Consider the following 26,638-nt stretch of genomic DNA (forward strand, 5'->3'; position numbering starts at 1 on the left):
TGATACAATGGTTCCAACGTTTTTCCAATTTTTCAATACCATGTTTATAAAAAAAAATATCTTTCGCTTCAAAATAAGCTTCAGTTTCAGCGATGACCTCTTTATTTGAGCCAAATCTTTTTTCCCTGGAGCATTTTTTAAGATCAGTAAAGAGCCAGTAGTCGCTGGGGGCTAAATCTGGCGAGTATGGGGCGTGGGGAAGCAGACCATTGTTTTCATCGACTTATGGCAGAGTGCATTTTTTTCCATCGAAAGCAATCGCGGCACCCACTTGGAAAAAACCTTTTTCATGCTCAATTTTTCATGAAGGATAGTAAATACACTTCCATATGATATCTGTGTCATCTCAGCAATCTCACGGAGCTTCACTTTACGATCTTTCATTATAATTTTTGTCACTTCACTCACATTTTCCGTTGTAACGGCTTCCACAGGTCTACCCGAGCGTTCCGCGTCATTTTTGTCGGTACGGCCACGTTTAAACTCGGCGAACCACCGACAAATCGTTGCTTTTGATGGACAAGAGTCCGGATAACATTTTTCAATCCATTGTTTCGCTTGCACGGTGTTTTTACCCATTAAAAAACAATGTTTTATCAAAACACGAAACTCGGTTTTTTTTTTCATTTTTTAAACAAACTACAAAACGACTTTACTCCAATAACTCAGCTGTTTCTGGTCGGATCGACTTAAAATTTTGACCCGTTTCAAGGAAAGGTTAGTACTCTAGAAAGGCGTGGTTACTGGTTTACTACGAGCGCCATCTCTGCTTTAGTCTCGGGACTTATTGATCCATGTGTTATATACTGTAAAAAGTGAGTGGGTAATAAAAGAGACACAACTGGATGACGTGCATACGATCGAAACTAACACATTGCTTCACGCTTCTGAATATATAAAATCGTTTTCAAAAGTTGATAGATTGTGTGAATTGTGCCAGGTTTCGTTTTTTACCTCCAAACATTTTAACGGTGCACCTTAGTATAGGTGTAGTACTACGAATTAACGATACTTTTTATAACACATATATTAATGAGACAGGAGAGAAAAAAAATATTCGCCTCAAGAAGTACACACGGTACGAATTACAATAATTTCAATGGAAGGCGCAAAAATGCAACGTTGCTCACTGCACCGAAACTGTCGTCCGAGCACGAGAAAGACAAACAAAAGTCATGAGTTTTTCTCTTTGACACTCGTTGATACCAAACATTTTAGAAAACTAATCAGGAACTATAATAAATTTCAAATTGTCAAGATGGTGAAAAAATGGACAGAAATAGATAGTTACAGCCTTGAAAAATAGGTTGATTTTTGGAAATTTTTGAACATATTTTTGTTAAGTAATTTTTGACCAAATTTCATGAAAGTACACAAAATCTATAATTTACTGAAAACTTTGATCATTTAGACTTTGGTACTTCATGGATACTGGTTTGTGCCACAGTGCGCATAGACGTATTTAACTAGAGGCTGGGGTCCACTAGGAGATTGATAGTACCTATTTGCTCTCTCCGGACTGTACCATCCTAGATGCCGTGTGGAATCCGGCGGAAAAAAATGAACCAAGAATAGATCCACTGGGTTCCTGTTTCCATGTCGCAAAAGGCGACAATTGCAGCAGTTTTTTTTCCTTTCAGTTATGAGATATTTTCAATGTTTCACTTCTGATTACTCTGTTTCACTAAATTATCTCTTTATTCAACCTATCAATTTCCGTCTAGCTTCGGAGAAAAGTTTTATTAGGATTGATTTCTTCTTCCATGTAATTGATTGTCTTTCAGGATTATAAAATGAATGATAAAAATCAACCATTGCGCAAATGCGTTTATATTACAAATTTAATAACAGAGATAACATATATCGGTATATTGAATACATAGTAAAAAACACTTGATATTAATATTTCAAACAGAAAATAATATTTTTCTCGGTAGCCGGCTGCCCAGATCAACCAATATAACCAATTGATAATTTTAATAAATAATTAAAATAATAAAGCGGAAATAATAAAGAATCAAGACGCGTGTGAAATCTGTTGACCTTTGTTTGGTGATTTAAAATGATTTTATAATAACTGTTTAGAATATTTCAATGCAATGAATCAACTTTTTTGTCTAAATCCTATTCGCTCGTTTATTTTGTATCACGTAGTTTCATTCATAAAAAATAGGGAAGTTTTTATTCTTTACGCGATAGAATTGCAAATTTTTCTTCAGTTTCCTCGTATAAGAGCTGTGAATCAAGACTTTCCGGGACTTCAATATAGGATATTGTTGAAACGTTCACTCGGGAAGTCAGTGAGTTTAGTGGTGCATCCGACCATCTTGAAACCGGAACATACTGAGTCGCGCGCGAATAATACCAATACTAAAATTTTTACTAACAAATATCCTTCTCCCGTGACACTTGTGGAGTGCGCAGTAGTATATACGACCTCTAGAAACAACAAGTGTTGGACTAACATCCCTTCCCATTCCTTAGACGATCTACGTTCGGGCCTGGCCGGCGCCGGTACTGATCAATGATTTCCGGGATTACCAGAAGATGTACATTGAAGGATGATTTACCTGTCCCAGGTCGGATCATCTAAAAACTCCCTGTACAATTTCAGCTAATTCCGATCAGTAACGGAGTAGCAACCAGGGGTGGTCGCTCAAGCTCAAGCTCAGTGCACGTAGTTGTATTTAACTGTTTTATATTCCTCCTTCGGGTGATCAGTATGTCAACTGGTTATGTTGGACTGCTAATGCCACCTCGTGGGTCAACATAATCAGTCAAGCAGACGTCGAATCATTGCTGTTTGCATCGCAGTGTGTTCGTAGCCACAAAGTCGTAAATTTGTTTACGTCTGGGACATCAGGATCAGAGACGCTTGGTCTGCAGATTTGTCTGTAAATATGCAGATTTGTTAAATAAGCTGCATAAATGTGTTAGTTGCAGATTTTTTAAGATCATTTGTCAAAATTGATAGACTTTTTAAATCGCAACGGTCTTTTTTTTTGCTCACAAAACCAATTCCATGCATCATTCTGTATAGAGAACTTGTAGTCCACATACATTTTCAACTCTGCCTGAAGATATTTGAAATTTTAACCTGACATCTCTGGTCAGAATAGACATTGCACTTCGGTGCAGAATGAGTGCGTTGGAAATAGCGATGACTTTACATCTGCTTGAAAATATATTGATCAGCTAGGTGACATTAGCAGTCAAACATAATCTGCTAATGTACTGATTGAACCAAGGGCGAAACGTTAAGCAATTGAAAACTTATTTTTTTGGTCGATTCCGGGTGCTTTTGAGTTTATTGTATTTAAATTCATTTGTAATATGAGCATTTAAAACTAAATATTCTCACACATTTCAGACCATGTAATATGAATATTCAAGACTAAATCTTTCTCACACCCCAGACCACACGCACTAGACAAAATCCCGTAAAAGCACCATTCCACGAAAACCTAGAAACCTACATAAAATAAATACATTACCTACATGAAGGCAACTAAAATATCAACACTTGCACTTTACGGTGACCCAAAGAAAGAAACAACGTAGACATAAAATTCGACTGCAGAAACAAGGAAGCATCAAGTTTCAAATCGTTATGTCATCAGAACAGAACACACAAAATAAACATAACCGACTGTGTCACTTTCCCCTTCTTGACGCCCCTCATGTCCACAATTGAATACCAACCAGCACGACCTAGAATAACAGTAACTCAAGAGCACACACTAACTCAAACCGATACTCACGAGAATAACCCAACATGCTATCGCCCTCTTCTCTCCGTATCACACCCGCTCACTCTCACCAAGAAGCTTATTTCCTCTCTTACTCACAAAGTATACAATGGCCGACTCGATACAACTAGTCCCATTGGTTAAACCCGACTTACACTGCGCGTTCTAACTCCCCCCCCCCCCCCCCCCCCAAATTCTCACCAATTGTAAAAACTAATTAGCTAGACTAGGAGAGGACAGGATATATAAGTTAACGAACTGATAAAAATAAAGTATTCTTAATCACAACTTAAATCTGCGAAGTTATCATTTTAAACATTTTTCTAGAAGAACTTAAAATTATTATGCAATGAATTGAATTGATTGAATTTGTGACTGAATTTTATCTTTTACCGACTTCCGGTTCCGGAATTATATGTGCAAATCTATGAAAAAATGCGCGCCCCATTTTTATTGGAAATTTCTCAACCGATTTTTACAAACTAAGATGCAAATGAAAGGTCTTGAAATTCTTTAAAAAGGCGAAACGAGGTGCAAATTTTTATAAAATTTATTGGTAAGTTCATCTTGTTGGCAGACCTTGTTAGTTAGTGGATATATAAATCTACTTTGGAACTGCTAGTCCTCAGTTTCCGTTTCCGAGCGCATCGGTAGTAGTGAAGAAAATTCACAAACCATGTTTCAAATTGAAGCTTTCAGCGTTTTGAAAGATACTGTGCAATTTCATCCAGATCCGACTTCCGGTTCCGAAAATATAGGACAATGAGTATTAAAACTTTCAAACTATCATACAAAATGATGCAAAATTGGTACGCAACGGTACGAAAAGGAAAACGCCACCGCCTAGCACACAGCGTGCTTTGTTGAATTTTGTATAGCGTGCAGGGTTGCCACATTTAAAATTATATTAACTTGACATAACTGTTTACAAATTGAAAAGGTGATAATAGTTTATACCAAAGAAAGTTTTTGATTTTATTCAAGTTTGAAAAAAAAAATCTTGACAGAATATTCCGAAAAAAATTTTTACTTTTAACGAAAAAATCGACACTTGCGCACTCACCGACTACTGAGGCTCAACTGAGTGGACGGGAATGTTGAATGAGCATGAGCCAATTGTAGCTAATGCTCGAGCTCACGTACAGATGGTTTTGTCGATAGGATGTGACATTTAGTATTCGAATTATTGCGAGTAACCGTTTTCACCCCGCGGCCATTTTCGCCCCGGTCTTCCTTATCATAAAATGAAATAATTCAAAAATACTTCTTTTATGTCAATTGATTCTTAAGTTTCATTTTCGAAATAGAATTGAAATACAACAGTAACAATGATTTGAAGAAAGTGCATGTAAAGATACATCCGCATTAAAAAATCGCTTTCAATTTCTAATAGACTTGATCTCTCCATCCATGCGAAACAAATGGTTTGGCACGGTTAAAATATGTTTAAAGTTCGTCGAAATCGGAGTCTGATGACTTGCTAGACATTTCTGGAATTGCTCTACTGTTACTATTTCTTTATCACCTGTTATTAATGTCTGACGAAATTTCAGTATAATTTCTAGTTTTCAAGCTGTGAATTCCATCACGTACTCGTTACAAGCGAAAGCAAATTAAAGCAACTTTTTAACAAGTGTTCCTAAGCCGAGAGGCGAGAATGGCCATAAGGTGATTGAAAAAATGTCTTTCAACAATCGTTGATCTAAATTAGACCGTATCTCATGCCGGGAGTGTTTACATGTCAAATGCCAAAATGTGAAACCCTCGAACCAGCAGTGCATGAAATCTCTCTCGTGGAAAATCGTAGTTCGCGAAAGTATGCTATTCATGGTGGATGTTTGGCTGCATACGTTTTTATTACAATTTATTCAAAATGAATTATTTGAGAGAAAAAAAACAATTTATTTTAAATATCCTACCATAAAGCTCATATTATATTCCGGCTCTTGGGAGATATAAAAATCATGATAATTACGTTAGATACTTCCCATTGAGTAACACCACAACCCCCCTCGGTGGTCTCCTTTCTCCACTGCTAGCACCTTATCAAATCACCAACTATAGCACCCGTGCAACGAGCGAATCCGGTTGCCCTGCTTAGGGCTTCGGTCACCATAGAGAGTCATCACCAATTACCATGCGTGCACAGGGCCTCGATCCGTCGTTGCATTCCGATCGATCTCTGGCCAGGCCAGGCAGGTCCGGTCGGTTTTTCGCCCGGTCGAGTTTTATTGCAAACACACATTGTTCAACTTCCGCTCTGCTTCACCGGGCCTTGTTCACGATTCACGAATCAAACGGGAATGCAGATCCCATTCGTTTGCCAGTGGCCTTTGCGGCTGTAGCTACCTAGCAGACACACGCAGATTGGCCGCTACGGTGCGGCATCGAAAGAAAAAAAAACACATAGGCATAGTCCGAAGCCGCATCATCATTGCATCGAATCTGTTCCCACTTTGTGCCACCGCGCTCGCTCCGGCATGACCTGAACCGACACGGCTGCTGTGCCTCTTGATGCCGCTTCCCTTTGGACTACTCGCCCGCACGTAAATCGGCGAAATGGAATTGAGTGAGTTTGCTTTCGCGCTAACAAGGAGCCTTTTTTTTTCTTCCTATATTGGTCCTTACGCTCACGCTGCTGTCAAGGACTGCCTCTCTATGGTGCCGGTACCGATGGGTGGGTTGTTGTATCGTGGAAGGATGAGACATCCGCACATCGCCGGGTCATTGGTGGACGAACTCCCGATAGGCAATGTTGGCTACTCTCGGTGGATTATAGGGGGTAGCTCACGGGTTCGACTTCCTCGCGATGAGCGCGACAGTTTCTTAATTCCTCGCTATATCTTATTTTCTCTAACCCCTCTCTCTCTCTCTCTTACTCTTACCATCTAATCAGCAATGATGAGGTGATTGTTTGATGAATGTAATGCAACAGAACCACCCTATTGATCGCATCGATGGATCCCTTCGAACACCGGAAGAGTTTGGTTGGTCGGTCGGTCGGTCGGTCGGTTGGTGGCCAAGTGAGTGGTGCAAACTGTTGTTGTTCTGCTACGCCATGCCAGTACTGACTGTGATGCTGATGTTTTGTGTTTGTAGATATGTGCACGCTTCTAGCGGGAATACGAGGAACAGTACCTCTGGGAAAAAAATGTGTGCGCGCGCGAGGGAATGCGAGCCAGGGTATGATGCAGGCAGTAGCTCAACGAGAACGTGAAGAAAAAAAACGAAAAATACTAAATGAATGGAAATAAATCAATAAGGCTGGAAATGCGAACTGATTGGCAGAGGGAAAGGGTGGAGGGTTCAGTGTGCGGAAGCGGGTGGGATCAGGACTTTTTTTTTTGGGAGTTCAATTTATATTTTAAAATTGGAATCGTAATATTTTTACTGCCGTTATTTTTTGTTTTGTGTGTGCGGCACTAGCGAGATGAGAGGATTTTAAAGTTTTTGTTTTATTTTGGCATTTTGTGGAGTGGTAGGTTTTATTTTGCCGCCGATGCTTTTCAACCTGATCCAGTACATTCGACAGCTATATGATTGGGTAAGGTTCACTGAATGTGGTTGCCTTTCGCGGAATGATTCGGAATTCGAAATGTGGGCGATTGGTTCGTTGATTTTTCAACCGGAAGAAGAAGTGAGGAGAAGAGTCTCTGCCGATATGTATATGTATATTGTTATTCATGGAAAAACAAAAAAAAAAACTTCAAGTGTTCTGCGAGCGGTAGTTTTTGTTCAACTTGATGAAGAAATATGAAAGTAATCGGATAAATAATTCAAACCTCTCTATCCACCATGCAGTGGTAGTTTAAAATATTTTTATGTACCTTAGAACAGTTATCTTCAATTTGTATCGAAAGTGTTTTTAATTTCTATTTCAAAATATCATCAGTTTCCAGATTTTGTTCTAACAAACCCGATTGCGTAGTTTATCAAAACATCGAAATAGTTTCGATCCAAATTTAAAAGATTTTCTTTTACGTTTAATGCATCGTCGCTCTAAATTATGGTTTTAAATTGTTCGATTCCAGAACTAGATGTCGGATCGAAAAAGACGGGTGGGACCTTTTCTCTACAGTGGGCTAATACTAAAGCTTGCTTCAGATAGAATTGGAACAAAGACAATTGCCTGTATTTCAGTTATTTATTATTGAATTCAAGTTCTTTTTACCTTTTTTTTATAAATATAAAATATAGGTATAGAATTCGCTCAAACTTTAGAAAAATTTTCCGAGGCCCGGAGGGCCGAATGTCATATACCAATCGATTCAGCTCGACGAACTGAGCAAATGTCCGTGTGTGTATGTGTGTGTGTGTCTGTACGTGTGTTGTCAACTAAGAGGTCGAGATCTCAGAGATGGCTGGACCGATTTGGAGATCGGATGTTTACTTTTTGAGTTATACGAAGTTTTATGTCAAAATTTTCAGTTTTTTGACAGTATCTATCCTTAATTTACCTTAAAAACAGAATATATATTCAGACTTAGAATCCCCACGGTAATACCTATCCAACAAGCCATAGATTGTTAAAATCCATCCATTTTAACGGAGATATCGAAATTTTTGTGTAAGCGACTTTTTCCTCTATTCCAGCAGTAGAAGTTTTGAGCGCTGTTTGGCAAAGAAATGCTTGGGAGCAACATAAAACACGATTTTTTATACTGTTACATTTGTTTCTAAGTACCCAAAAGACTGTGTACAGCATGATATTTTGCCTAGGACCGATTTTAGCACGGTTCGTTTTTGGCAACATAATCGTTCGAATGTGACATATGTAAACCAGATGATGGCAGAATTTTCGAGTTGAAAGCAATTCCATAATTATATTGATTTAATCTATTTACAGCAATAAATGCTGGAAGAGCATAACTGCCATATACCATTCGAATCTGTTCGTCGAGATCAGCAAATGCGTGTGTGACAAATAATTTCACTCAATTTTTTTTGGAGATGACTTAACCGTTTTCTACAAACTCAGATTCATATGAAAAGTTGTATACTCCCAAACAAAGTTCCTGAATTATGTTTGGTTCCGACTTCTGGTTGCGGAAATACAGGATGATATGTGAAACGAAATTAAGACTGTGTAACTCATTTTTCTCGTGGATGACTGCACCGATATAAGATTCAAATGAAATCTAAGAATCATCTAAGATTCAAATGAAAAGTTTTAAGATTCTATAAAACATCTTGTTTTTCAGTCAAATCCAACTTCCGGTTTATAAGATACAGGGTAATTAGTATAAAAATGTCTGTTTCATATAAATTTATCAGGTTAGCAGATTTGGATAGTCGATAACCAAATAAACTTATTTCATTTTTGGTTGTATTCAGGTTTCGTTTCGGAAGGCACCCAAAAATTTAATTCGCACTACGATTCCTCAAAGATATCTACATTGATTTTCAAACATTTTGAAACAAATGTAAACTATACAGCTACTCAGGTGAATTTATCTGACTTCGGCCATACCGATTTTAGAATTCCGGTTCCAGTATCAAATCGTTTCTCAAAGCTCCGTCGTTTTCTCAAAAAAACCTAATCGAATTTCAGAAACAAGAGTTCAAATTAAAATAAATCCAATTTTATCCAATTCTGACTTCCGATTCTCGAATTGTAGGATGATGAATTTTTAAAATTTAAAGCGATATAGAAGATGACAATCCCGAAAAGCTTCAAAGTTGGACTCAAAACTATAGCAATTTATTCGTCATATGGCCATACGAATCGGTTTTGGTTGTGCTGATTCCTGAATATGGGCTCTGGAAGTACCTTAAATTATCCTAAACTCTAAATTGGAAATTACTTCGACATATCATGGAATGTTTAATCGATTGTTACACTTTTAGATTCAAATTCGATCCGATTTGCAGTTTCGACATTACAGAGTTAAATCTCAAATTGCCACTTAAAACGACTGACATTAGAATAATGTCATGAAAACTGAAACACCGAAAAATATTCATGCAAAAAACACATGCGGATGGATAAAAAAAAGGTATCATCTCACCGCTAGGTGGATTAAGCACGTTTTTTATACAAATGTAGCGTTTTCTTCATACTTTTAAGAAAAAATACGGATAAAATTATTCGTCACTGTTTCGAAGGAATTCTCGAATTTTTCCTGTAACACGGCTTATTAGGCGGCGCACACCTTCTTCGTCCATCGTTTTAGCTATCTTATTCCACCAGGTCGTCATCTGATTGATGTCTTTGGCAACCTTTCCCTTTGCCTTGAGTCTCCTCTTCATGATTGCCCAGTATTTCTCAATGGGGCGGAACTGGGGGCAGTTGGGTGGGTTAAGGTTTTTCGGAACAAACTGGACCCCTTTCTCTGCATACCATTCTTGAACGACTTTGCTGTAATGACAGCTTGTCAAATCTGGCCAAAATATTACGGGATGGTCGTGGGATCGAATGAACGTCAAAATTCGTTTTTGGAGACACTCTTTTTGGTATAGTTCCGATGTCATTAGCTTATTTGTAACGAAAATTTTCGTTTTTTTAGCCAAAGTTGCAAATGCCCTGCCAAATCAAAAATTTTCTTGCAAATTTGTCGGTAAAAACAAATTTAAATTTGGCTAGAACGATCCCCCGAACCGTTGCCAAGTAAAATTTTTGACCTCGGATTTGCCCGAAGTCAACCTTGACATTGGTTTCATCGTCCATCAGAAGACACCCGTCGAACTTGGTCAGCACCTGGTCATATGGTTTCCGAGCACGAATTTTGACCACACTATTCTGTTTTATGGTCCGATTTGGCTGTTTGCTAGTTCGATACGACTTGATTCCTTCCCGGAGTCGAGTTCTCCTCACGGTACTATGGGCAGCACCGAATTTTCTGGCCAAATCACGGTCCGACAGATTAGGATTCCTCTTAATCGTCTTCAAAATCTTACCACGCAGTTTCCAGTCGATAGTTCCACTCCGACGATTGGCTTGAGGCTTCCGAATAGTCGTCAATGTTTCCTTATACAGTTTGATAACGCGCCATACGGTATTTCTGGCAATTTCAGCTGTTTAGCTAGCCTAGATGCAGACCACAATGGATTTTCCAGATAACTGTGCACAATTTTTCCCCTTCTTTCGGCTTACATGTTGATTGTTTACAAAGTACAGTCGATTTGCGGAATGTCAAAAATCAATTTCAATGTCAAAAATCAGTTTCAATGAGGTGTCACTCGTGCAACTGAGCAATGACACAATCCCAGCAAAGTTACCTGTATGCGTGAAAACAAAAAAAGTCTCAGTTGTTTTAACCAATTATTCAGTTTTTTGAACTTGAAACGCCTATTGCAATAAATATTTTTTACTGCTAGTCTCTTAGTCTAGCTACTTATAGCTTTATCACGAAACTCACATACGATATAAAAATTCAACAAAAGAATAAAATTCCCAAGAGAGAACTGATTAGCAAAATGCGCACAAGGCATTAGGAAATTTTTCCTCCACTTGCAGAATGGCTTGCTGAAAGAGCTAAATGCTACAGATACACTTTCAAGATAATGCAAATAGTACCACTTCACTTTAGCAGCAAATTTTTAAGCGGTAAGCGTTTTCAATTACATTTACTTGAACTGCCCGAAAATACATTACTCGCAGATGAAATGAAAGCGTTTATACTGTAGGAATACCTAATTAATACATAGAAAACTTGTTTTACAATTAATTCTTATATTCTTCTGCATACTTTCACTTACATGAAACGGCCACTATGTAATTGATATAAATGACGTTCAGTTCCCTCTGAAAATGTTCAATATGAAACGTATCTGGTCAAATGAAAAGGATTTTTGTTCAGCTTTCTGCTGTCTTCGTTCTCCGCCAAGTGACAGCATTTCAATACTGACATTTTTTTTGTTTCGATTATAGAGGTTTTAACCTTTAGGTCATTCGCCTCTTCGAGTCAGAAAAACTTTCTGACGCTATGTGCGGGGGTTGGGAATGGAACCCAGGCAGGCTGCGTGATAGGCATCGACTTACCCATCACGCTATACCCGTCTCCCAAGAATACTGAAATTTCGTTTACCTAAATGTTTATGACAAAATCAACAGATACACACTTAAAACCGATTCTCGAGCTCGGCATAATGAAATGCCGAATTATATCGGCAACACTTAATTTTACTGACTATTCAGTAATTAACATGCTCTCTTCCGAAAATCGTTAAAGTTCTATGCTGATATCTCGGTAAAGCGAGTTCTTTTGCTGTAGTTTGGCAAAATATTATACTGAACGTGTCAGTAAACAACAAATATACCGAGATCAGCAAAACCGTTTGCCGAGATTTCGAACAGCGACTTTGCTTTTACTGAAACTCGGTTAGACACTTGTCATTTAATGTTTCCTTTAGATTTTACAAGCACCACGTCGCCATTGCTCGTGGAACTGGAAAACATCTAAACTGGATGAAGGAAGAAGATTTGTATATTTTATTAGAAGATAAGTAAAATCGAAAACTATCTAATTTGCATATATATTTATATCCGCTTATTTACAGGTGAGGTGAGGAGCACTGGAAACAATTGTCTTTAGCCGTGATGTTTTCGTTTGGTGTTTGCGCTTTTGTGGTTTGCTGAATTGAAATGAACATCAATAAAATATTCCTTTCACCAACATTAGCTTTTGCTGTTATTAATTTCATGCAAAAATAAAAAAATATCCTTCCTTTTTTCGATTACTGATGACTCGGCAATTCATGATTCCTTCCTGATAACTTTTGCCGAGCAGACAGCAAAACTTCTGCTGACAAGTTCGGCAATAATTGACAGTTGACAAATTTTGGATTGCCGAGATTCTCAGTAATTATACATTTTGCCGAGACGATAACCGAGCACTCGGCTGTGCAAATCTCGGCATTTTTTTGCCGAGATTCAGCAAGAAATTTTAAGTGTGTAGGTTAGTGAAATCAACAACATTTTAGTTAAAACAACCAGGATGTGAAACAACAATTGCAATATTGTAATTTTGTGATCTGCGGGCTCTCCGTGCACGATTGCACAAATCGACACGACATTGCACAGTACGTCGCATGACGATTTTCTATTGTCGGATTTTTCACAGCATCGATTTTTTCTGGCAAAACACCTGATTTTGGACGAATTTCTTTGAACTCATCGGCAAGCGAACTAGGACCATGATTGAATTCGTTATACCAGCATAGTATGGTGCTACACTGCCAAAAGTCGAACTAAGTTGATTGGTAATTGCACGAAAATGTTTGCGATTTAATTTCATTTTTGTTGCTGAGCTAAAATTTTCAAATCACTGTAAACAAAAGAAATTGCACTCCAATGACAGAATGTTCCGAAGTTGGTAATGGTGTAAAATGTCTACCTTCTTGATGGAAATGTCAAATCCTTAGTGTTGCCAAGGCTACATACATAAGTAAAAACCTACGTATTCGCTATAGATGTTTTTCCTTTCTTAGGATAGTCGATGAAAATAAACCATGTGCGTCCTAAAGTACTAAAGTCACTTTTATTCCGGAGTGAAGTAATGGATCCATGTTTCATCCAATGTCACGTATTGATGCAAATGTCTGATTTATTACGTGTAAACATGGCCAAACACGTGTTTTTTTTTATTTATAACAATTTTTATTCAGGCCAATTTGCGTATAGCTTTACGTGGCCGATTTACTCATGTTTTTGTTACACAATATAATTTTTTTATTGTTGGATCTCGTTGTCACCCTTCTTCTAGGGGGAGAGGAGCTTCCATTTCCTTCTAGCGAAGATTGGAGGTCATTTTGTCCGTTGCTCATATCATCCATTGCTACATCGTTGGAATTGTGAGTGGTTTCCGTTTCCTTGTTTTCATTGTTGATCGCAGTCTTGGGTTCATTTGCAGTTGCTGTAGATGCGCTTTGTACATTGATTGCAGTTGATAGTTGGTTAGATGGTGAAGGTGCTTTTAAAACAGGAGCACTGCATTCACTAGTCTCCGTTGTTGGGTGGTTGTCCTTGTTTTTGTTTGTTTTGTTTGTTTTCGTAGTTTCAGTGCAAGGTTTGCCGTAGTGTGCAGGTTGTTCACAAAACTGACATGTAACCAATTGATTTTCATATGTAATCAACGTTTTACACGGATGTATCCCGTCTTGATCACAAATGATGTAAGATGGAATTGCTTTACGTAGTTGCATACGTACCACTCGCACGCCATTCCGGATGCCCGGGAAAAAATTCCGCCATACTTCCTTTTCGATGGAAAGAACTTCACCGTACTGCGACATACATTCCCGAACATACCCCTCGCTGGTCTGCGGGGGAAGGTCATGCACGCGTACTTCTATGGCATTGTCCACCATGTACACAGGGATTTTATATTTAACATTGTCATGATCAATACTGTGCACCCCGTTATTAACCGAAGCAAATGCTATTGCATCTTTTTCACGTTTAAACATAATATACACACAGTTCGACGCCTTGTTGAATTGAATCTCACTTACATCATTAACGTTTAGATGCATTCGTTCCTTAAGCAAGATTTCAATTTCGGTTGCTGCTGGTCTAACTTTGCAGCGCTTGAAATCAATACAAATTGAATTTGGCCTTGTAGGCCAAGTTTCAGGCTTTGTTAAATCGTATTTGCTTATTTCGTACACTCTATTGTTAACTGCACTGTATTGTCTTTGTTTCTGTAAACACGTGTTTGATCGACTGTGAGTAAATGTATCACCCTATTTGAGAAGAGCTATCTCATGGTCAAATATTCATGCATAATGGTAAACGAACTGCCTTCTGATATCTTCACGACCTCAGCTAGCTCACGCAATTTCCATTTACAATTAGATAGAACCAATTTGTGATCCTTTTTAGATGTTTTCTGGAGTAACCATCTTAATTGGACTACCAGAACGTTTACCATTATCGGTGTCTGTACGACTACGTTTAAATTCAGCTAACCAATAACAAGTGCTTGTTGTCGATGGAGTAGAGTCCGGATTACATTTTCCGAAGCCTTTACTGAGCTTGTACTGTAATTTTCCATCGAGAAGCAATGATAAATTAACACACGAAATTGTTTTGTGTCCATTGTTATTAAAAATGATTGCCACTTTTTGGAAGTGTCATGAAATTTCAAACAAAGTCTTTTAAAAGTTAGTAGTTCATAAACGACATATGGATTTGACAATGATAGCACCATCTGTGTGTCAGTCACTCGACTAATTGAGTGATGTGTTATATCATCACTAAAACCTACATTGTACAGGGCCTTAACGAATAATGAAAGTGCAGGCATTGAAATTATCTTCTGTACGATGGATTGCAAATCGTTAAAAACCATAAGCACATGGTCAAATTATTTCGCGCATGAGTGTATTTGTATCAACGATAACATACGCTTTTCAGAGCCACAATGATTACTCAATTGAATTAAGTTTGAAATTATGTCCATAATAAGACAATTGTTTTTTTTTGTTTCGATTATAGAGGTCATTCGCGACTTCCGGTTTATTGATATATCTTGAAATCCATTACGCATATTGCGTAATTTCGGAACAGATTTGATGAATAGCTGCCGGAAAACAATGTTTAGGGTCGTCTCAAAATGCAAGATGGATTCAAAACCATCTTCGAATACAGAACAACCTCAAACATCAGTTTTCCGACATCTACTCATAAAATCCGTTTCGAAAATACCCATATTGTAGGGGTTTTCTAGGAATATCAATAAACAGGATGTCACCATCTTGGATTTTGAAACGACGACCAAACACGATTTTTTTTCAGGATTATCGTTCAACAAAATAAATTTAAATGTTTTGCATGATACAAAGCTTCATTCGAACAACATTTTGTGATTTTTTCGTAGAAAAATATTGAGAAATAAGTCGATGAAGAGGTATTTTTGAGAACACTTCTTAAAAATCATGATTTGCGTTCTCCACTGTATCTCAGCGCAGACTAATCAGAATTGGACAAAACAAATCAGCATAGTTAGAGAAGAAGTTTTCTAGACCCCAACGTTTCTGTTTTATTAATTATGAATTTTTTGAATTTTTGGTGGTTGATCAAAGAACTTTAAAGAAGGCTCGTGAAAATTACGAAAAGGAAAACGTTGGGGTCTGGTTTTTTATATGTAGAAAGTGTGGGCAAAATTTGAAAAAAAAAATGGTGCAGTAGTTTTTGAATGACGATGGACACGGACTTTCAAATCCAGCCTTCGAGAATAACGCGTTTAAAGTTTTTTGTCTATACATTAAATCAGAACAATTTATTACTCAAAGAAGCCCGTAGGGTCTAATATTTTCAAAAAATCATATATTTTCTTTTATAATTTGTTATAATGGAATATTTCAAGAATGTTTTGTCATGTTTTTAAGTCAATCGAAGCAGAAGTCTTGGGCCTGTGTGCCGAGCTCTTACTTCTTCGCAGTATGAGATAAGCAAAAGTAAAGGCCCATAGCTTCCAGAGTTTTGTTCCGATAGACTTCAAAATTTCATAGAATATTTTTGAAATGGTTTACTATAAGAATATACAAAGAAAATAATAAATGATCGTTCAAAAGTGTTAGACCCTAGCCGCCCCTTAAAAGAGTATTTCTCCTTAGCCTCTCGTTGCAAATGCAATTTCGCCTTAACCTCTCGATACAAATCTCTTCCCAACAAGCTGTTCTGAGAACCGAAATAGTCACTGGGGGCTAAATCTACGAATATGGTGGATGTGGTTACAATTCGAATTTCAATTTAGATCTTTTGAGATGATTTTCAGAACAACAGCCTTATTTGGACCACCAGATTGTAGTGCATCATCGATTTTGGGGTTGAAATCGAACACCAAATGTCGCAAAATTGTCGTAAAGAGTGGCCATCTATTTCAAGCGGAGCCCCAACTTCTCCATCCAAGATTTCGCAAGCAAACTGGGAATGCTTTCCATAACCGTGCATCGAATAAAAAAAAAGCTGGACTGTAAACTTACAATAATTTTTTTTTAAAAGGTTTATTGGTTAACCATTTCAAAACCGAGTTACATTAAAATACATAAATTAGTGATATAATGAGAGAGGGATTTTAAAATTTTTGTGAAACCTCCGATGTGTGTTCCTATCTGGGCTTCAATGCCGTGATGTTACAGTTGTATTTTAGCATTACTCAGAAAATTTTGTATCGCTATCATTGCCGGAATGTTCATAGTACTTACAATAATTTGATAACTCCACATCGTGCAAATCAATCGGGTGTGGCGTGCCATCTGTTCCAATGACGTGATGGGCAACATTCAAATCACGACCGGAATCATCAACCAAACAAATTTTGTGCCGGAAGCGACAGACTGTTGTCCGCGAGATGCAGTTCGAAGAAAACTGATAAGGTGCAGTTCTTCTGATAAGAAAAGTTACAAAGGATGCAGTACAAAACCTGATGAAAAGTAACAAACTAAAGACCCGGATAATCGTATTTGATAAGAAGAAAACATGAGTTAATATTTGTTCTATAAAACAATGTATGAATTGAACTTGAAACATAGACATGATTCGAATATAGTTTGATCAACTTTCGATCATGAAACGCCATTATTTTTTAAATACTCACGTTTATTGTCTTTCTTATAAATCTCACGAGAATTGAATGATTCACTATTAACATCGTAATTGCATCTAATACGCTGGTTTGATCCGGGATGGGATTTAGCAATGATTTCTTAAAAATTTTACTACACGTCGATGTAAACTAACTCTTTTTACGAAGTCTGATGTGCTACATAACTAATTGAGATTATTAATTTTCTTTAAACTTTCATTCTGAGGATTCAGGATCTTTCTATGAAGCTTAGTAGTCTAGCTTTTGTTGGAAGAACATTTGTACTAAGACTAGAAATGTTCCATTGTGGAAAACGATCATACCAAAGAAATTTCATTGAGTTTGGTAAGGAGTGTTCCACAAATTTTTCTTTTTTTTTTTATTTTGTGCTTTCCACAAATTTTTCTTTCAAATTATGATAAAAAACGATATTTTATTCAAACTAAAAATTGATCCTTTATTGTACGAGGTTAAACTTAAGCATAATGAAAACCGGATGAAATTTAAGTTATTTCTTCACGAATTTTCGAACTATTGATTGAACACTTTTCATCAAGTTCCGGACAAGTGTTGCATCGCATTTTTTTGGTCGTTTGAGCCCAAATTTTTTTGAACTCCTGCATGTTTGCTGCCTTACCAGTCTTCTTGAAGATCCTCTTACGATAGCTCAGTAACGTTCGATGGGTCGGAGCTGAGGGCAATTTGGTGGATTGATATATTTCTCAACGAAATTTATACCCTTTTGCGCAAGCCAATTGAGAGTGGTTTTAGCATAGTGAGCCGACGCTAAATTCGACCAAAATAGTGGAGGTGTACTATGCTTCTTATATAAAGGCAGCAATCTCTTCTGAAGAAATTATTTCAAACCACAGGAGCATATTGCTTGCCATACCAGTACCTTTTGACCGAATTTCTCCACTTGAATCGACCTGTCCGCATCGCTCACATCCTCCCCAACGACAACAGTAAAGTATTGTAGACCTGGAAGGGTTTTGAGCCCTCCTTTACATAAGTCTCATCGTCTATAAAAACGCATGCATCCGGACACTGCAAAAGACGCGAATACAATTTCCGGGCCCTTGTTGCTGCTCGCTTCTTCTGTTCTACACTTTGTTTCGAGATTTTCTGCTTCTTTTAGGTCTTCAGGTGATTTCGCCTCTTGATACGCTGGATCATTCCGACACTCGTTCCTGCTTTTTTGGCCAAATCACGTATTCACATTGATTTGTTCTTCATGATTAGAAGAAAGTTGGAAGAACCGGGTTTTCTGCCTCTTCCTGGTAGCTCCCTAAACTTATTAATGATGGTTTTAACACTGGCATGATGAATTCGAAACCGCTTCGCCAATTTCCGCATAGTAATACCCTTCTCACTTAGCCATGTGTCCAAAACCTTAATTTTCATTTCCTTTTCAATACGCGACATTTTGAAAACGCAGAATTTCAACCGCACAACTAAGTAAACAAACGAAAGCTGACAGCCAAACGCACAGCCACACTCCTTCTTAGTTGTGAATAATTGTGATACTTCGATGGTGATTTTATGTACCTACATATATCCATTTTAATTATATAACTTAGATCTATTTTTTTGTTAAATTTACATTAAACTCGAACATTTTCCCGAAATCACCACATCACCAATTCGCTAGATTGGGAAAATAGGATTTCCAATCAATCCTAACTATGTTTTTTGTTCTTTCAGTCCTGAAAAAATGCCTAATAACGATTTGGCAATACCTAATTGCATAGCACTCGAGTTGATGTTCCCAAATCATGCATGAGCCAATCATTTATTCCACACTAATCAGACATGAATCAATCTCTTAGTGACCGAAATAATGATACCTTAGCCCATAGTCGAGACCAAAGCAGTGGCCTTTCGTTCGTTCGTTTATTCGTTTTTTTCCCCTCGTTGATGGTAGGTGCATTTCATTATATTTTCATCCCGGTCCGCGAGCAATTTTTCGCCGCGTCTGCATATTGGTCATTTTTCACGTGGCCTGCCCACGACTGTTGCTCCCCTCCATCAAACCATCGCAATAGGATTCGGTATGTGCACCTATATGCAAGGAAACCTAGCTATAGCTACTTCGGGAAAAACTGTTTGATTGATATTGATATTAATATCGAGGCTCTCCATGCGACCGTTACAGCGGAACGGATGTTTTTTTTCTGTGCCGTTCGTCCACTACTCTGATTTCAGCTAGACCGAAATCCCGGGCATTGTTTCCGTGAGCTGCCTATCGGGGAACGCGAAACGGATTTCATCATTTATGAGATGCACTTTATAAATACGAACCTTTTGCCAAAATCTGTCAGGGTTTGACGAGCGGATGGCAATAAAATAGAGAGTACTTTTTTCCACATATAGATTGAAAATGTTTTGTTTTCTTCCTGTCCATTTTTTCCGATAGGCAATCGATGAATACGATATTCAACCGGATCTTCCGCAGGCCCTCCGGTTGTTGGATGAGATGAATAATAATTTCAAGCAGGTTTCCGATCATGTTGGGACTATGCTGCAGCGCGTTAAGACAGGCGAACTATCCACCGAGTATGGCCTAAACTTCCTCGAGATCAAATATCACATGTTGCTCAACTATCTGATAAACCTGACATACGTGGTTCTTCGGAAGTGCTCTGGTATGTATGCTTCGACTGAGTATTTGAACTAAGCCTCTGACTCAACAAGTATTTTAGGACACAAAATCGAGAAAGATCCCTCCATCGATCGGTTGATAGAAATACGCACCGTGCTTGAGAAGATTCGTCCAATCGATTACAAACTGCGCTATCAGATCGATAAGCTAGTTAAAACGGCAGTCACCGGGACCAGCGCTGCCAATGATCCGATATCATTCAAAGCTAATCCCGCGAATCTGATGTCACAGATACCGGAAACGGCAGAAGGCGCTGATTCCGGTGATGATTCGGATGATTCGGCAAAAATAATGCAAAAACTTCGGAAAGCAAAGGCCTCCAAGTCTGGTGCTAGTGCGGAATACGGCGGCAGTAATGACGTATATGTACCTCCGAAACACATGGCCGTCCCGTACGAGGACGATTCCAAAACGGAACGTGAGCGAAAGCAGATGGCACGGGCACGAAAACGGGTTCTGGGATCTTCTCTGATACAGGAACTGAAGGAAGAATTTCTGGACACTCCACTGGAGGTGTCGTCCAGCTCCAGAGCGCTACGAGTGTTGTCCCGTAAAGAGCGTGAGAGGGAAGAATACGAGGAAAAGTATCTCACCCGACTGCCTATGACCAAGGCGGATAAGCACAGGAGCCGGAAGTTAACCACGCTGGGTGAGTAGAATTAGAGATTCAATTTTTGGTTTAACTTCGAAAAATCTGCCGTCTTTTGAAAGTTTTGCTCCTTCGGAAACATTACAGTCATTTAGATACGCATTCTACGAACATTTTCTAAAAGCTACGGCTCATACTTGAAAAAAATATCGTTTTCGATAGTTGGCAGACATAACAACAAATAAGAAAACTATTTTTTTACGATCATTACCAACAGTAGATTTTGGATCTCAATTTAGACTCACTATGAGTTGATAACATTTTGAGTATTCTACCAAAGTTTGAACGATCTATAGGAGGCAATATCAAATTTAAACAAACTTTTTGTTCTTCTCCATACGTGAAAAGTATCTCTTGTGGAGAAACTTATTAGCGTATAAGTATACAAAGTTACTCATGTTAATACGAACTGTTGCTTGCTCGTTGATGATCGAGATCGTTGTAAGGAAACTTCAGAAGTTGCTGATATACAAATGTCATTCGAACGGCAACGAGAAGCTAAGATTGTAAGAACGTAAACAAATTAAAGTGTAGTGTTGAGGTTAGAAGAATTTCGTCGAACACATTAATATTAAAAACAGGCGGGTGAGTAATGTCAGAGACATAACTGGATGACGTGAATACGAATAAAACTGACAAGCTTTTCCACACTTTGGAAGATTTTTCTATACCTAGTTATAGTAAAAAACCTGTTTTAATCCACCTAGTGGTGTAATGATACCTTTCTCTTATATAATACTGTGGTACTCTATTCAAACTGTGTCTCCATTTTTTTCTGGTTGGAGCCGTATTCTAAGTCCCAAATCACCATCAACTTTCGACCGTGTCTTGACTCTCGATAAATTGATCTAATCCCGGTGGAGGATGTCAGTAGCGATTTTATACGAAGAAACTACGATTTCTTTAAAAAGGTTTTCTTCTAAGATCTTTATTTGCAGAGAATCTCCACTCGATTCAACGAGAAACTTGCATCAGCAATTTTCTTTAAGAATATACATCTTTAATATACAATTTTCCGGTTCTTAGCATTTTGTTCAATTTTACAACTTCCTTTTATGTACAAACTTCTTAGCATCTTGCTCAATTTTATAAAAAAAAAAACATCTCGATTTGAACCTTTGATTTAAAGAATACCCGAATACTCTTACATTTCAATTATGATTGCATATTGGATTTTAAGAGCAGAGGTTCGATCGTAAATCTTTGAATTCTGTTTAGACAGATGATTTTTAAGCTCAATTTATTAGTTCTGCGAGATACTTGAAATAATATCATTATTTTAAACAGTATGCTATTGTACGAAATTATTGGAATGCAATGTCATCTAGCGTATTAATGCGATTTTTTTTTGGTTTTTCTCACTCACTCTCTTCGTGCTCAGTAACTTGCGAAGTATTCTTACATATATTGGAAGAATTAGTTGTACACCTCAGAGACAATAACGAAGCATTTTAAATAAACGCATTTGGAAAAGAAAAGAGTCATCGTTCTTGACTGACCGGGAGATCTAAACATGTTGATAAGCGCGAGTTTAAAACCATTTTATGATCGTTGGAGGTAAAAACAATATTTTAGAGAAATATTGATTTTTCCGTATGGGTTTAATAATATGGTCAGGGTGTGTAGTGCACGGAACCACTCGCGATCGTGAAACAACCAACATATTAGTACCAGAAGGCCTCCCAACCACTGGTGGGACAAAGAGTGCTCAGAGGCTAAACTCGCAAAACAAAATGCTTGCAAGACGTTTCTAAAACGGGGAGGAGGAACTCCTCAGAATTTTGAAAAACTTATGGTTTTAGAAACCAAGTACAAGAGCATACTTCGAGCCAAAAAATGTAGCTATTGGAGACATTTTGTCGAAGGTTTGTCAAGAGAAACCTCAATGAGCACTCTTTGGAATACGGCCAGACGAATGAGGAATCGTAACGTGGGCAATGAGAGTGATGAATACTCGAACCGATGGATATTTGACTTTGCTAGGAAAGTTTGCCCAGATTCTGTTCCTACGCAGAGCATTATACGGGAATCTCCTCCAAATAATGGTTTTATTAATAACCCATTTTCAATGATGGAATTTTCTATAGCACTCTTGTCTTGTAACAATAACGCCCCTGGGTTGGACAGAATTAAATTCAACTTGGTGAAGAATCTGCCCGACCTCGCAAAAAGACGTTTGTTGGAATTGTTCAACAAGTTTCTTGAGCAAAATATTGTTCCACCTGACTGGAGACAAGTGAAAGTTATCGCCATTCAAAAGCCGGGGAAACCAGCTTCCAATCACAACTCATATAGACCCATTGCGATGTTGTCCTGCATCAGAAAATTGTTCGAAAAAATTATTCTACGACGTCTCGACACTTGGGTCGAGACGAACGGTTTGTTGTCAGTTACTCAGTTTGGCTTCCGTAGAAATAAAGGGACGAATGATTGCCTTGCATTACTTTCGTCTGACATCCAAATTGCCTTCGCTCAAAAGCAACAAATGGCATCTGTATTTTTAGACATTAAAGGAGCATTTGATTCAGTTTCCATTGATGTTCTTTCAGACAAGCTCCACCAACATGGACTTCCAGCGGTTATAAATAATTATTTGCACAACCTTTTGTCAGAGAAGTGCATGTATTTTTCACATGGCGATTTGGCAACATTCAGAATTAGCTACATGGGTCTCCCGCAAGGCTCATGCCTCAGTCCGCTCCTCTATAATTTTTACGTGAATGACATTGACAGCTGTCTTGTAACCCCATGTACACTAAGACAATTGGCAGATGATGGCGTGGTTTCAGTTACTGGGCCCAAAGCTATTGATCTGCATAAACCATTGCAAGATACCTTAGATAACTTGTCCGTTTGGGCTGTTCATCTTGGTATCGAATTCTCTGCGGAGAAAACAGAGTTAGTCGTCTTTTCAAGAAAACATGATCCCGCGCAGCTTCAGCTCCATATGATGGGAAGAATGATCCAACAGGTTTTAACTTTTAAATACCTCGGGGTGTGGTTCGATTCCAAATGCACGTGGGGAGGACACATTAGGTATCTGATAACGAAATGCCAACAAAGAGTAAATTTTCTTCGAACAATAACAGGATCTTGGTGGGGTTCTCATCCGCAAGATCTAATAAAATTGTATCAAACAACGATACTTTCAGTGATGGAATATGGATGCGTTTGTTTTCGTTCCGCTGCAAAGTCTCATATTATCAAACTTGAGCGAATTCAGTACCGTTGTTTGCGAATTGCCTTAGGCTGCATGCATTCGACACATACAATGAGTCTTGAAGTTCTGGCGGGAGTTCTTCCATTAAAAGATCGATTTTGGGAGCTTTCATCACGCCTGCTAATAAGATGTGAGGTGCTGAATCCCATGGTAATTAATAACTTCGAACGACTAGTCGAGCTTCGATCTCAAACAAAATTTATGACAGTATATTTTAACCATATGTCACAGGAAATCAACCCTTCAAGATATATTCCTATCCGTGTCAGCATCCTAAGTGCCCCTGACTCAACTTTATTTTTCGATACATCCATGCAGCGTGAAGTGCGTGGAATCCCGGATCATCTACGCTCGACGGAAATCCCAAAAATATTTTCAAGTAAGTTCAGGCATATTGACTCTGAGAAAATGTTTTATACGGACGGATCGCGAATTGAAGAAGCGACAGGGTTTGGTATGTTCAACAATAATGTTTCGGCCTCCTTTAGACTTCAAGAACCTGCATCTGTTTATATAGCAGAGCTAGCAGCAGTTCATTATAGTTTGAGTGTAATCGTCACATTATCTCCAAACCATTATTTCCTCTTCACAGATAGTCTGAGTGCAATTGAAGCCATTCGCTCAAACGCTGCTGGCAAAAATGAACCGTTTTTCCTGGGCAAAATAAAACAGTGCCTAAACGACATATTGAACAATAATTATCTAATCACTATAGTCTGGGTCCCGGCTCATTGCTCCATTCCTGGCAATGAAAGAGCCGATATGTTAGCCAAACGTGGTGCTATTGAGGGTGAAATTTATGAGCGACCGATTGCTTTCAACGAATTCTATAGCTCGTCTCGCCAAAGAACACTTGCCAGCTGGCAAGCATCTTGGGATAGAGATGATCTGGGTCGGTGGATGCACTCAATTTTTCCGAAAATATCGACAAAGGCATGGTTCAGGGGACTGGATGTGAGTAGGGATTTCATTCGTGTGATGTCCAGACTCATGTCCAATCACTACACGTTAGATGCACATCTCCTTCGAATTGGGCTCTCCCATACTAATCATTGTGCTTGCGGAGAAGGTTATCGGGATATTGATCATGTCGTTTGGACATGCGTGGAGTATCGTGATGTCAGATCTCAACTAATAAATTCTTTGCGTACCCAAAGTAGACTATCCAATGTCCCAGTTCGAGACATTCTTGCTTGTCGTGACCTTTCGTACATGAAACTTATTTATCATTTTATAAAGAAAATTGGAGTTTCAATTTAATTCCCTTTTAAGACTTAGTTTTGATTCCAGCTGCGTCCATGAGTTCAACCAATAGCTAAATTAGAATAAAAATTATGTAATGATACAAACAAACTCGAAACAGTTTATGAAATTATCAACAAAATGTCTGAAAATATCAGCTTATTTTATAATTTATAGAAGTTAATCGTTTGGTTCAAATAATATTTCCGAGTAGATTTCATAATTAATGACGAGTTACCTAAGATGATATTTAAGCTATAAGAGAATATGTTTTAATAAATTCAAAACGTTGTGACTATATTAGAATTAAATTAGGATAAGAATATTATGTAAAAGTGATGCTACGGCGAAGAAAAACTTATGTAAACTGCCTTAAGAAATAAACGTATTTATGGAAAAAAAAAAAACATATTAGTTGTTTTTCTGAATTTGATTGGTTAAAATTTGGTACACCTAATCGATTGTTGTTTTTTCTAAACTGTCATTTTTGTTTTTCGATCAACAGAAACGATGGTTGAAATAACAAAATTTTTGGTTTAAAAAAAAAGATGCTGTCAGTTAGTCAAGACACACACCTTTCAATTTCAATAAAGAATTTAGTTACAACAACCGACCTTGTTTTTGATTTAACAGTTATGTGAGTTGAAAAACAAATCGGTTTTAGTTGTTTTAGATATTACTATTAGTTATTTCAACTTAAGCAAAATTATTGATTTTGAATGACAAAAAATATTCCTTATTGATATACGTTCTGATTTTTTAAATGAAAATTCGGTATGTTAAGATATATAAAAAATATGTAATATTTCATATAAATAATATATTATATTATGACGTTATAAATAAAAGTTAATGTTGTTGTAGTTCTGCGCGTAGTGCTTCTACGCACTGAAACCGGCGGTCATGTACAGAAGTAACGCATCAAATTAATTGATTTCTATGATTGGTACCTGATTTGCGAAAAAACTAGTATATCAATTCAAAGTCTAATGAGATCCTATGTTCCTAAAATTTATTTTTAATTTTTAGTTTTCGGTAAAGGATCACACTCATATCCTATCAAGCCAAGTATTATTTTTAATGAAGCTGAAAAATGATATTACTATTCATCTATCGGTATGATAAAACCTTTCTCAGCCCTTTTTTTATATTTAATGAATTATTCACTGAAACCATTTTTATTTTTGTTTTTAATATACTGTCTTTTAGTAGTGCTGGTGTCAACGAAATTTTCTAATTGTGACCACTACTATATTACTTACGAACAAAAAGTCGAACCGAATGCACTGATTTTTATTTTTTGAGCCATTGCAACTTAGAGTTTGAACAGATGATATGAATAAATTTTTTTTAACGATATCAAACTAACTAGAGATTATAAGAGGAGAAAGAATATGAAATCATAGAGCCATAGTACTCAAGGAAGAGCAAGGATGTGAAGAATAAAGTGCGGAAAAGTGAGACGTGACAAGGGTCATTTAAGTAAGCAGAAGGCTTCTCGTATCTAAACTTTTACCTTCTACCAGAGGAGTCGAACTTAGGCACTTTTCCGCACTTTATTCTTCACATCCTTGCTCTTCCTTGAGT

At 37.7% G+C, this 26,638-nt stretch overlaps 1 protein-coding gene across 2 annotated transcripts in view; it reads left to right on the plus strand.

Annotated features, from left to right (window-relative positions):
• Positions 1–26,638, plus strand: part of LOC131427986 (neuroguidin) — an 87,001-nt gene that overhangs the window by 29,470 nt on the left and 30,893 nt on the right. For both annotated transcript variants that reach the window (XM_058591604.1, XM_058591603.1), the window contains exons 3-4: positions 19,695–19,923; positions 19,981–20,589. In XM_058591604.1, coding sequence (XP_058447587.1) covers positions 19,695–19,923; positions 19,981–20,589 — 838 coding nt within the window. The remainder of the gene's footprint in view (positions 1–19,694; positions 19,924–19,980; positions 20,590–26,638) is intronic.

Source organism: Malaya genurostris, chromosome 2 (genome assembly GCF_030247185.1).
Source record: "Malaya genurostris strain Urasoe2022 chromosome 2, Malgen_1.1, whole genome shotgun sequence".
In the NCBI taxonomy this organism is placed as follows: Eukaryota; Metazoa; Arthropoda; class Insecta; order Diptera; family Culicidae; genus Malaya; species Malaya genurostris.